This window comes from Sminthopsis crassicaudata, chromosome 4 (genome assembly GCF_048593235.1).
Source record: "Sminthopsis crassicaudata isolate SCR6 chromosome 4, ASM4859323v1, whole genome shotgun sequence".
NCBI lineage: Eukaryota > Metazoa > Chordata > Mammalia > Dasyuromorphia > Dasyuridae > Sminthopsis > Sminthopsis crassicaudata.
The window spans coordinates 440579729-440593162 of record NC_133620.1 but is presented as its reverse complement, the minus strand read 5'-3'; the positions used below and the strand labels follow the sequence as shown (position 1 = coordinate 440593162).

General features: G+C 39.9%; 1 protein-coding gene across 3 annotated transcripts in view; it reads right to left on the bottom strand.

Moving 5' to 3' along the window:
• Positions 1-12981, bottom strand: part of GPR89A (G protein-coupled receptor 89A) — a 38547-nt gene extending 25566 nt beyond the window's left edge. The window contains exons 1-6 of one of the 3 annotated variants that reach the window (XM_074263279.1): positions 12760-12981; positions 8808-8867; positions 7160-7263; positions 6552-6658; positions 5960-6061; positions 3694-3814 (exon numbers count right to left, since the gene is read on the bottom strand). In XM_074263279.1, coding sequence (XP_074119380.1) covers positions 3694-3814; positions 5960-6061; positions 6552-6658; positions 7160-7263; positions 8808-8867; positions 12760-12801 — 536 coding nt within the window. In that variant the 5' untranslated portion in view covers positions 12802-12981. The remainder of the gene's footprint in view (positions 1-3693; positions 3815-5959; positions 6062-6551; positions 6659-7159; positions 7264-8807; positions 8868-12759) is intronic. The other 2 variants (XM_074263280.1, XM_074263281.1) reach the window with 2 other exon arrangements.
• Between the last annotated feature and the right edge of the window lie 453 nt (positions 12982-13434).

Below are 13434 nucleotides of genomic sequence, written 5' to 3'. Positions count from 1 at the left end.
GTGCTGACTTGACTGGTGGGACAAAGAGGGGGAAGTGACTTGTGTAGGAGGAGTAGGAGAAACTTGGATGGTGGAACTCACGCCCACTCGAATTTGTGACCTGGCATTGGAGGGGACGGTAAAGATCAAGAATAAAGACGTTTAGTGATCCTGACTCCAGCTGATTTCTGGGAAGACAGAGTTCTAGCACTTGGCGCCCCACGTTGGGCACCATTTGTAACGTGCTCTCCCTGGCAGTTACAATTACTAGTCTGCTGTAGGCCCAGAGTACCTTTGACCACTGACCTTTGCAGTGTGAACTCTACCCGGCTTGCCTCCTCTGAGGCCTTCAAAGGTCTCTGGCCACAATCTCTTGAATCTATAGCTTAATAACCGGTAGCGCACTCAAGAACAGCCACGTGTAATCTTAAAAGCCTTTATTATACCTACTCACATAATGCCCTGACTGATGCCCTGACTTGTTGGTTCCCAAGTGAACACCTGGTCAAAAGACCCACGTGTTCACTACCAAAATCCTTACCTCTTTCGGTTACCCATCTTGGCTTGGCTACCCAGGCTAGGGAGCCAGGGTCAAGAGCGCCAGGTTAAAGAGACTGACTGCTGCCTGCAGTGGGCTTATAAAGGACCTGTGAGGTCACACACACAGCCAATCAGCGAGAGAGTCACCCATTACGAAGCTATCTCATCATGGACAAGATCCCACCTACAAGGCAGTCCTAATATCCACAGAAATTACTTCTGGGCCTCAATCTCCCGATGCACTGTGTCCACTCTATTCCAGTTTTCTAGGCTTGAAAAGTCAACTAGAACTCATTCTATTTTGCCTTATATATGCAACTGGTTGCCAATCAATTCTATCTCTAAAATAGTCTTCATATCTCTACAGTACTTTCTGTTTTCATTTACATGGGAAGCACCTTAGTTCATCAAAAGTTTCATCTTTTCCAGATGATTGTAATATCTTTTCACCTCTAGTCTCTTCCTTCTCTAATCCACTTTCCCTATAGCTGCAGAATAATCAATGTTCCTAATTCATAGGTCAAATATTGTCACCTCACTTACCAAGTCAAATGCACATTTTGAGCTTGGCCTTTAAGTTGCTCTACCTACCCCTTCAAGTTTATCTCACACTATAGACAAAACTGACTATTTGCTCTTCTTTGATCTCAACTTGTTCTCTAAGAAACTGATGCTCAGATTATCTTTGTGACTTAATACAGTGCCATAATAGTAAACTTTAGTTAGTAAACATCTCTCCCAAGTTCAATTCCATTGTTCTTTTAACTATACTAGGTAACCAAATGGCATAGTAAATAAAATGTTGGATTTGATGCCAGAAAGACCTGAGTTTCCATACTGCATCAATATTCCTTTTCTGAAAAATAGGGATAATAAAAACCCCTACCTTACAGAGTTGTTATGAGGATCAAGTGAGACAATATTTTTAAACACTTTGCAAACTTTAAAGTTTTATATAAATATTAGTGATTATCACACTGTTCTTGCTGAATTCAACAATCAATCAATAAGCATCTATTAAGCATGTGTCAGATAACAGAATAACTTTTTGCATTGTTTAGTGCTTTAAGATTTATGAGTGGCCTTCCTAACAACAAGCCTTTGAGGTAGGTAGTGAAAGTATAATTATCTCCATTTTCAAGATGAGAAAATTGAGGCTCTAAGAGGTTAAATATCATTTCAGTGATCACAAAGCAAACAAATGGCTAAGGAGGCTTTTAAAATCAGATCTCCTGCTTCAGGAGTCTAGTGATGAATGAAAAGGGTGACCGACAAGGCTGCACCATATTGGTAGGCAAGAAGATGATTAAAGATTCACTGCTTGGAGTAGATAAATAGGGAAGAAAGAAAAGAAGATAAAACTGTCCAACTTTTAGGATCCTTAAAAAGAACTTTAGACAAGGTAATGGGAAGGATCAACCCTGGACCTAGAGTCTGGAGGCACATGCTACATGATTTTTTTTGGGTAAATCAGAGGAATGCTATGTTTATAATTTAACCAGATTTTAGTAAAATGTTTGACAGGGTATTTCCTACTATTCTTTGAACAAAGTAGAAGATGTGAGGTAGCTGTTATTATAGACTACAGTTTGAACAGGGGTTTTAAAATTTTTTGTGTATCATGGACTCCTTTGGCAATTTGATTAAGCTAAAGTATGTGTTTCCTACAGTCATAATTAAGGAAACAATAAATTTTAGTCAAGTGTTAGTGAAAATAAAAATGTCATTTTTCTCCCTGAGTTCACAAAAATTTATCCATAGAAGTCTTTGGGGCTGAAGATAAGACTCCTAAGTTAAATGACTTCAGAATAGCTGGTTGAACAGTTGGGCCCAGGGAGCAGTCATTAATGGTTTGATGGTATCTTGAAAGGAAGTCATTTTCCAGTGATGAGGCCCAGGAATATTCCTTGGTTCTATGCTACTGTATATCTTAATCACTGATTCAGATAAATGTATAAATGATATGCTTCATGAATCTGCAGAGAAAAAACTGACAAGGACAGTTAATATACTGAATGAAAGTCAGAACCGAAAATACTCTTAAGAGAGGCTAGAACATTGGGTTCAGTCTAAAACAATGAAATTAATAAGGATGAATGGAAAACTTTAAAGCCAAGACCAAAAAATCAAATTGCCAAGTAGAACATGGGACAAATAGGGATAAAAAGCATTTCAGCATTTCATCTAACATGGTATTGGGGGTTTTAGTGGACCTGAAATTCCCAATGAGCCAATAATTTACCAAGTCAAGAAAGCTAATGGAATCTCAGGCTGCATTCATAGAGCCGAGAGCTTGGAATGAGGGAGATGATAGTCCTCTTTACTCCCAACTAGTCTGGCTACAGCTAGAGTGTATTGGTCAGTTCTGGGTAATACATTTTAGTAAAGGCATTTATAAGCAGGAGAACATCCAGGTGAGGGAAGCCAAGACAGCTTCAAAATCAGACCAAAGAAACTATTGATGGTACTTGGGAGTATTTTAGTCTTGAAAAGACTGTAATGCAAAGTTTTGCATGTATTTGGAAAAATAAATTACTATTAAAAAAAGAAGAACAAAGAAAAGACTTAGAGGGGAAGACATAATTAAAACCTCCATGTGTTTAAAGGATTGTCCCATGGAAGTGGGATTGGATTTGTTCTGACTCTAAAAAATATAACCTGGAGCAACAGGCAGAAAAATACATATTTTAGCTTAAACAAATGTCTTAATTGTCCTTAGTATAGGGCTCGACAAATAGTATGTGCTTAAAAAATGAACACTGACAATGTACACATTTTATAGATCCCCTACTAGATGGGAAGCTCCCTAAAAACAGGGACACTGTCCTGTGTCATCCTTGGATCTTCCTGGTTACTGAAAGAGTAGTATTAAGTAGTAGTATTAAGCAGTAAGTGCTCAATAAATTCTTGTTGAATTTTTGCTTAAATATATGGGCTTCATTTTTGAAAGTTATGTCCTGAAATGAATTATTTTTTCTTTTGAAAAAAAAAAAAAAAAAAAAAAAAGGAGGGAGGGGAATTACCTTCATGGGTGAGAAATATGAATAAAAAGAAGGATGGGAGACAGAATATTTAAGTTCTGGTGGTGATGGTGTGTAGACAACAGCTGTGTGGAGGACACATGAAGTTCTTAAAGTGGAAGAAGAGGATAAAAAAGAACAAAACGCACATTACCTGAGGAAGTAGGACATGTACGTATATGGGCAATTGACAGCCCCAAATCCAGAGAGGAGGGCCATGAGAGTGACCCCAATCACACCCACCCGACTGATGAGTTGTTCAATGGACAAGATTCCTGAAAAAATTAAAATATATTACTGATATAGCAACTCTTCATTGAAATGGAAAAATTCATGTGGGATTCTTAAATACAATATGTGACATTTACACAGCCTATAATAACTCTGTAAGGTAGGTAATGCAGGCATTCTCACTTTACAAATAAGGAAACTGAGGCTTTCTGAGTTATATAACTTGCCCAAAGTTACATAGATGGTAAATGTCAGAAGCAGGTTCCAAGCTCAGGCTTCTTTAGACTCTTAAGCCTGGAGCTCTTTCCATGACACCATACTCAGCTCAGAATGCCAATTCTCAATTATTTGTATGTAAGGTTATTTGCTACAGTCAATTTTTAATCTTGGTTTCATTTTTCTGTCTGGTAAGCTTCAGGGTTATCTTTTTTCACTGTCAACTGGTATTCTGGGAATGCCAATTTTTTTTTTTTTAATTTAATAGAAAAAAGTGGAAAAAATGAGGATAAATCTTACAAAAATAATCATGTCCAATATTTATTCTCCAAGTCACTGATTTTTGGGTTCTGACAGTGTTATAATCTCTCTCCCTCCATGTATATGTGTGTGTGTATATATATGCATAAACACACATATATTTTCATGTATATATTTTACTTGACTTCATGTGACTTATCAAATGTAGTTCTAATATCTATATTTTTTAACTGAAATTACTCTAGAAGACAACTCTATTGGCTGATTCATATTCTTCAGTATACACGCATACAAATAAACACAAACACACACACACACACACACACACACACACACACACACACACAGTTCTTGATTTATAGTTTTGCCCATGTTTCATTTTTATATTTGGATAAATGGTCAAAAGGAAAGCCTATTTTCAAAAGAAGAAACACAAACTGTTAGTAATCAATTAAAAGTGATAAATTACACTAATGATATAAAAGATGCAAATTCAAAGACTGAAGTACCACTCATCAAATTGGCAAAAATAATTAAAAGCAACAAAACTCAATGCTGGCAGGGTTGTAGGGAGATAGGTACATTCATTCATTACAGGAAGAATTGCATAATGGAATCTTTTTGGACAGCAATCTTGCAGCATGCAGTAAAAGTTACAAAAACAACCATACCCTTTGACTCTATTCCATTGTTGGGAATATACCCTAAAAGTATCATCAAAAACAAAAAAAAAGGACTATCTATTAAATATTCGTAAATTATGTGTAATTGCAAGAACTGAAAGCAACCTCAATATTAAATATTAGGGAAATGGTTAAATAAAAGAACAGCAAGTATAATATGGAAGGACCTTTTTGAAAAGTGAAAAACAAAACAAAGCCAGAATTATAGAATACATCTTATGACCACATAAGAGGAAAAATGAGTAAGAATTAATGGACCAAAAAACCCCTAAGATATACATGAAATAACTAAAAAGTTCTTATGATATATCGTAAATTGAAATTTCATTTATTTAAATGATATTCAATCCACTAAATAGTAGTAGAACATCTAAGTAGATTTAGATGTAGAATGAGACATATATTTTTATATTCAACCATTGAAAGAATTTTGTTTTGCTTGGTTATATATATTTGCAACAAGAGATTTGTTTTTCTTTTTTCAAGGGATAGAGGAGAGGAAATAGGTTTTTGTTCATTTTTTTAGTGGTGGGGTAGTGCTACTGATGTAAAATGTGTGTTCTCGCAAATACAGTCACTACAATGTTTTACTTTACAAAAGACATTTCATCAAGTAGAAGTATTCTGTAAAAATTTGAAACCTAAAATTAGAACACATTAAAAGTTTTTAATGAAAAAAGGAAAAACAAATAAAATGTGAATAATTATAAAGAAAGTTTAATTGGGTTCAAGTTTAAATTGTTTATGATATGTTTTTATAAAATAAAGTTGACATCAGATAATAAGGAATTCTCTAAAGTTTTTTTTTTTTTTAAATCCATGATAGTAATGCTTACCTTTCTCAAAAGAGATTCATCCATAGAGATAATATTGTAATTTCTATGGTAAGAGATAATAGATAATGGAACCAAAATTTTTATATCATGTGGAGGGCAAGGCATTAATTTAATTTTAAAACTGGAGGTCTTTCCTTTCTCTGGGGGAAAAAACTAAAAAAGAGAAGTAGTTGCCTAAAACAAAATCACTCACCGTGTTTTGGGCTGAGAATGGGAAATGGATCTCCTAATTTCCAGAAGAAGTACATGAAGGTCAACCACAGGCCACAGGAAAAAAGAAGTCGTTGTCTATGCACTAAGATAAAGGAGGTAGGTTGGGGTAGGAGGCAGGCGCAAGATACACAAAAGTTAGGAGTTTGCACTACTTGAAAGCCCAGGACAAGTTAATGACCTTTTTCTCTCCCTTCCACATAAGTTTTCTATTTAAGTGGGACAATCTACTTTTTCATGGAAGTCTCCTGGCCAGTATTTGAGGGTATATATGGGGAAAAGGAGAAGGGAAATTTGGCAGAAACAAAGTATAGATTGCACTGAGGGAGAGATAGAAATAATGTTGGAAGGTGGAAGGATGTAGTAAATTCATTCCTTTCAATATGTAATGAGCACCTACTATGTAATAAGGTACTGTACCAGGGACCCTCCCTTATTCCCCAACCCTACGAAAAAAAGGGAGAGAGGCTAGGCAGTGGTTACTGAAAGTGAGAAGGAAAAATACAGCTCTCAGATAGCCTCAGAACCCAAACATGCTTGTCCCAATCCACACTTTTGGGGGCTCAAACACTCACGGAGTCGGATGGTGCTCACAATAAAATAACCGATGTAGAAAGGCACCATAAAAACAAGGATCAGCAGAATTACACACAGATTCAATTTCCAGTGAAAATAACGGGAACTGAAATAAAGTTTGGAAAGGATCAATGGAAGGATTACACATTTTGGTCTAATTTCTCCCCACAATTCATTGTCTCCCACCTCTAGCTTGACAATAGTCAAACCCAACAGCTGGCAGACTCCCAGGAAGCAGCTCTATCTGCTGGCAGGAAGCACACTATTGGTTAACAATAATTAGGTATTTTTTACCATTTGATGCTCCTCAGAACATCTGACGCTATTGCTCTGATTACATTGCTACAACTTTAAATATCAAAGGTAATCCCTACTATAGAACTTTTGGTGGGGTCAGAATCAATCATGTGTGCCATGAAGATTTAGAATGCGTTTACAGACATTTGAGATGTGTTTGACATTGTCTTAATTACTCCACAGGGGAAACTGAGATGATTTTTTCCAAAAGAAAGCACTTTTTCAATGATAAAATCTAGGTAGCTATTCCACAGAAAGAATATATCACTGGACTCTTCATGAATAAGGCCAACTAGTGCACAAAACTCACCTACTACTGAGCACTCCCAAGATTTCGAAGATGATGAGCTCAAACATAGTACAGGAGAAGGCAAAGGTCACAGAGAAGATCACTTGTACAACATATTGGCGTACCTGTCAGGGACCATAAGAGACTATGTTCAGCTCTAGCTAAAAGATGACTAAAGGAAAGGCCTCCTCAGTCCACATACATACACATATACATACAACAGAAACCCTACAGTTATGGGAACAGGATGGCATTCATATCTTACTATGAGTCTGAAAGAATATAAGGAAACAGGCCAGAAAGTCTGGATCTGAAAACCTGTAAAACTTGTGACTGCTTTTTAAAGGTACCTGGTTTTATTACTTAATTTACATTACCTCTGTAGGACAAGCTACTATGTGATTCCTGTAGATAGAGAGTTTACAGCACAAATCACAAAACTAACAGGAATTCTGGAAATATCAAAATATCAGGAAATCTACAATGTGGACACATGGAAGCAAAGAAGGCATCTAGTTAATATAGGAAGGGTTCCTTAACCACCCGAAGAGTGGGGAGTCCATTGGTGAGTTCCAAGATTTTTTAAAGGAGTTTGGCTTTTTATTTGAAAGATGAAAGAATTTTTGCTCTAATATCTCAAAGTAATTCCATTTTTGTGTACATAGCCAGGATAAGGCCAAGTAATATGTGATATATATTGCTTAAGAAAAAAAGGAAACCATTGGAGAAAAGACCATCTCAATAGGAGATGGTCCAAATTTGAACCCAAAATATTAGGCTAAAACTAGACTAAAAGTAAAATAATATCAACTTTTTCTTCAGTGGTATTTAACCTGGAGACTATGAACCAATTCTTTGTTTTTTCACTTACTTCAAAAAATCTTTAATAATCTAAAATATATTTTTAAAAAAGTTTTACAAGGTTTAATAGCCTAAAACTACATTAAGACTTTTAAGACATCCTGTACACAAAGTTCTTTATAAACTATAAACCACTATAAATATATCAGCTATTACAGTCATCTTCCACTACCACTACTATGCACAGAATTCCTATTCTCTTCCTCTCTGAGACAGTCACTTTTAAGTCCCATCTCTTTAACCTCAACATCAAAATTTATTTCATATCTTCCCCTTATTACTCTATGAACTTATTTTAAAAAATGCTTTGATAATTTTATTTCAAATGTATTTTATTTTATAAATTGAAAACCATTATTTTGAGAAGGGGTCTGTAGGCTTGCAGACCACCAAAGGGTTCCATGACACATAAAATGGTTAAGAATCCCTGCTCTGGTAAATGACACTGAGAAGCCAGGTGGCCTGATAATTAGCTAGATGGCCAAGTCAGTGAATTAAAAGCTGTAATTACAAAGCTGCATTACAATAATAATTCTCTTGTGTCATATTTTAGCTAAGAAATCTAATCATAAAATCACTTTCCTTGTCTCTAGCTTCTGAACAATATATAACTTGTATTCCTTCTGTCTTACCAGCTGGATCCAGTCATCTTTTGAGATTTGAGTCACATAGCCCATGCTGGCATTCAAATCAGATTATTTAAAATATAGGTAATAAAGTACCAGTGCACTAATAGCTACATTTTCATTGTTCTACTCTAAAGCTACTTCAGATTCAAATCCTATCAGGGAAATGGATTCCTTCTCACCTCATAGTCCTTGAACAGCTGTCGCATGAAGAACAACCATCCAAAGCCAAAGAAGAACACCTGCAAATGGGAAACAATGACTGAGGCGAGACATACTGGGGTTTGGTCAGAAGGTCCTATTAGCACCTTCTGTATTCAGGGCTCCAAAGTTTAGATGGCTGAAATAATGAAACTGCTGCACAGATTGAAGGGCCACAACATCCATAGGATTTTACCACTTGCACATGGTGTATCAATGAAAACTCACAACAGAGGCAGAAGGGGCTGAAGTCATTCTTCCTGGGCTAGGACTGCTAGCTTTTCTGTCCCAGATACTGCTCTGGCAGTCTGCTGAATCAGCCCACGGACTTATGTGGACAATGGATGAGTAGGCTAGTATTTTTCATACCCCCTTAGGATAATTTGTAAATGTAGAAAACCCATGTTGCGATGTAGGTTTTATATATATATGTAAATATACAAATGTATATATAAATGTTTATGTTATGTATTTTATATTATACATATTCTTAAAATTATGTCAATTTATATAACTATAAATATTAATAGACGTAACCCACATAAACAAAAACTCTTTGGGATTATCGACAATTCTTCCGGCTAAACAAGTCCTGGCATCAAAGAATTTGAAAAACAGTGATTGGCAAGCCTCCCACAGCCCAGAACTTCATCATTAGCCATTTATAACACTCTGACAAGCTTTGTTTGACTATCTTACTGGAGGGGAAGTTTTCTCCAGAGGCAGCTCATTCAACTTTTAAGTACTGAATTCCTAGGGAGTCTTTTCAACATTAAGTCCATATTCTTCCCTCTTCTGTCCTCTGAGATCAAGCCGTGTGTTCTACTCTTCTACATGATGGCTTTTCAAACAGTTATTATGGTCCAATATGATCAGATCTATACACAAGGAAAATGAGTCCGGCCGTGGTGTCAGGAATGAACAACACTAAGGAGAGACTGAAAGCAAGAAGACCAAAGAAGCTGCTTTGGCAGGTGTAGTACTGGAAAAGTAAGGTGAGTGAGAAAAGAAAGAAGACAGAAAAGATAAATGCTCTTGAGGGAGAATCAATCTGACTTCAAGAGAGGAGAAGGAGGAGACAAGGATACCACCAAAATTTTAAACTTAGAAGAATAGGACAATGGTGATGAAATGAACCAAAACAGCAGAAGGAACAAATTTTTTGGGAAAAAGAAAATACACTTGGCTTCATCTATGTGATGATTTTTAGATTTCTTTTCATTGAGATTACACTTCCATCTCAAATGGACATGTTGAGTATAATAGGCCAGCTGGACAATCTGCTCAACATTTACCCTGCAGGTAGTTGGGGAATTAAGTCAAGAGCTCAGCAAGGAGGTGAAGGGTGAGAAAGTTGAATCACTTGAATGAATATAAAGTATGTAATGAATACGTAAAGTAGTAGGAATGAATAAGAAATGCCCCCCAAAAGAGTATTTTGAGAGAAAAGGGTTGAGGGAAAAAACTTTGGGAAACATTCACTTCTAGGAATCACAAAGAGAACAAGAGAACTGTGAAGGATAATGAGAAGGAACAGTTAAAGAGGTAAGAGGCAAATCAGCAGAAAATGGTATTTTGGAGAACAAAGCAAATAAGAAAAAAAAGGACTGAAAAAAAATCAACTTTGGATTTGGCAATTAGAAGGTCACTTAAATGATGTCCTCAACAGTAATGGGTCTTGGACTTAGCTGAGGTCCCACGGACTCCTACCTTCTATTTGTCATTGTTAAAAAGAAAAAACATCCAGGGGCAGACAGTGGGAGGCCTGTAGGGAGGCGGAGGAGAGTCAGATCAGTGCCAGGTGTGATTTCTCTGCACAGGGGTCTGGGTGTGCCATTCTCTCTTCCCCTAAGCCTTTTTGTGGTCTTTTTATTCCTGGTGTAGAAGCTCTTACATGGGCCAGTAGCACAGTAATGATATGAAAGCTCTGTTCACTTTTTATCCCTGTAGACTGGGAACCTTGTCCTAACACCAGAATTGCCTCTGGCATTCTGGACTAGCTCACTCACCATCAGGAAGGCTTTTATGGGTTTGAGTGTCACTAATACATGCCTAAGTAATAGAGACTACGTCTATTTAAGATACAAGAGGAAGATGACTGAAGTTGGAGAAGGCAGGTGAAAGAACCGGGACTATTGTATATGGCGGGGGCAGAAGTTAGGCTGAGAAAGAAATGCTCACCAGATCACATGATAATAATAATAATAATAATAGAACTTTGGACACAAAACGGAAACTTAAGGTCATAAGAGAGGGCAAAGAGGCAGAAAGGGAATGAACGTAGGGAAGAAAACAAAGAACAGACAGATATTTGCCCATGTTGTTCCAGGTTCTTTTAATATAAGGGAAGGAGTTTTGGAGAGCTCCAAAAGTGATGAAGATTTCCTTAAGAGTAGAGTCAAAGTGTGTTGTGGCAACATGGAGAACGAGGAGATAACGCAGAAGGAAGAAGTAACCCCTCTCTTAGTATTGTAAATAACGTGGAAGTTGGACTGTGGAAGCTTAAGAAAAAAGGGTTTAGCAGAACTTTGCCCTCGGAAGGAGTTGAAAATTATGCCGTACTCTGGAACTAATAAAAGTCACAAACAGATGGAAGCGGTGGAGGCCACGGATCCAATAGGAGCTTCTGTTACCCGGTGAGATTTCCGGGTTGAAAAGGCAGTTGACTGTGTATGAACACCTTTGTCTAGCTGCAAACCTCTCCCGTGTGATGTGGCACCACTTACACAAGGCTTTCATGTAATTCTGGAAAAGCGCCTAGTCTTATGTTGACAATTATTATTCTAAAAGTCAAATCTTAACCCTGGCTGGTGAGGCGGGGCATTTACTGAAGAGGAGTCGGTGAGGGTTTAGGCCTTTGGTGACAATAGCCAAGACTGAAGGGAAGGAGGGACTGCGGTGGGCAGGGGGCGGCCCGGAGCCGCAGAAACGCCCCCACAGTGGCGGTAAGACCTGGCCAGTCGCTACCCCGTCTGCCTCAGTTACCCCGTCTGCCTCAGTTTCCCCGTCTGCCTCAGTTTCCCCGTCTGCCTCAGTTTCCCCGTCTGCTTCAGTTTCTCCGTCTGCCTCAGTTACCCCGTCTGCCTCAGTTACCCCGTCTGCCTCAGTTTCCCCGTCTGCCTCAGTTACCCCGTCTGCCTCAGTTACCCCGTCTGCCTCAGTTTCCCCATCTGCCTCAGTTTCCCCGTCTGCCTCAGTTACCCCGTCTGCCTCAGTTTCCCCATCTGCCTCAGTTTCCCCGTCTGCCAAATGAGTTGGAGAAGGACACGGTGTCTTTGCCAAGGAAACCCCCAGTGGGATCACAGGAGGAACGTGAGCACAAACAAAAGCTCACCCCGGTCCAGGCTTGGAGAAGGATCGTCCTTTCATTAGTGAGAGGGGCGCTGTTCACTTGCCCCTAGGGGAGAGCGGACGGGTTGTTTCTGATTTAGACTCAGAAATGGCTCCTGGGAGGCAGCCAACAGCCTCGGGGCTCCTTCTGGGGCAGCGGCCCTTCCCCCCAATCACGATTTATGTTAGAAGGGGCTGCAAGCCCAGCAGCAGGAGGGTCCAAGGTCGGGCAGTGGTGCTCACGAAATGACCCGAGGGGCGTTTGGGAATGGACGCGGACCTGGCCCCGACCCTGACAGTCTCCTGTTTAAATCCCGACAGGAGACCGCCTGTAGCTGCTTCGTCTCACAGATGGAGAAACTGAGTCAGTGGTCCCCATGACGCGGCTCCCAAGTGTCAAGAGAAGGACTCGGACTCGGGCTTGTGCCCCCTCCGGGGGTGGCGGGAGGATGAAGGGAAGAGGGAGAAGGAGAGGCTCCCGCGGCCGGGTACTGACCCTCTCCCTCTCTTACCCCCAGTCCGGGGGATGAGGGAGTGAGGGGGGTAATTTGTGGGCAAGGGGCGGTTGTCCTGGGAAACGGGAAGGGGGCCCCGCCTCCTCACCTGGGAAGTGACCATGATGCTGGAGTCGATTAGGAAACTCATGATGAAGCTCTCGGGGAACTCGATTCCCCGCCGTCACGGCCGCCGTCCTCAGCCTCCGGCTTTCCGGCCTCGGAAGCCATTCACACGCCCGGACCACTGGCTCCAAAGGCCGGCGCCATTGCTCTAGCTGGGTCAGCCACCCGCCAACCCTACGCCATCGAGTGGCGTCCGCCACCAGCCAATCAGCGGCTGTTACAGGCCGACGCTAACGCCCGTCCCCTCTTCCTGGGGGCGGAGAAAGATTACGAGTGGGCGGGCCGGGATTGAGACTGGGAGAGAGGCGGAAAGGCAGGAAGAGGGCGGGACTAAGAGGGGAGATAGTAGTGGAAGGGAACAGGAAGTACTTGGAAAGGGAAGGCGGTCCTGGGGAGGAGGCGGTGCTTAGGAAAAAGAAGGCGGTACCAGGAGAGAAGAGGTGGTCCTAGAGGAGGGGGTGGTTCTTAGGAAAGGGGAGGAGGTACTAGGAGAAGAGAGGCAGTCCTAGGGGAGGGGGCGGTGCTTAGGAGACGCGAGTGTTTATGAGAAGGGGAGAGGTGGTACTAGGAGGAGGCCCTTTTAAACTTATCCAGTGTTGATTTTAGAAAACCTTAGAAAGACTTGCACTGACAGAAAGCAAAGTGAAACCAGCAGAAT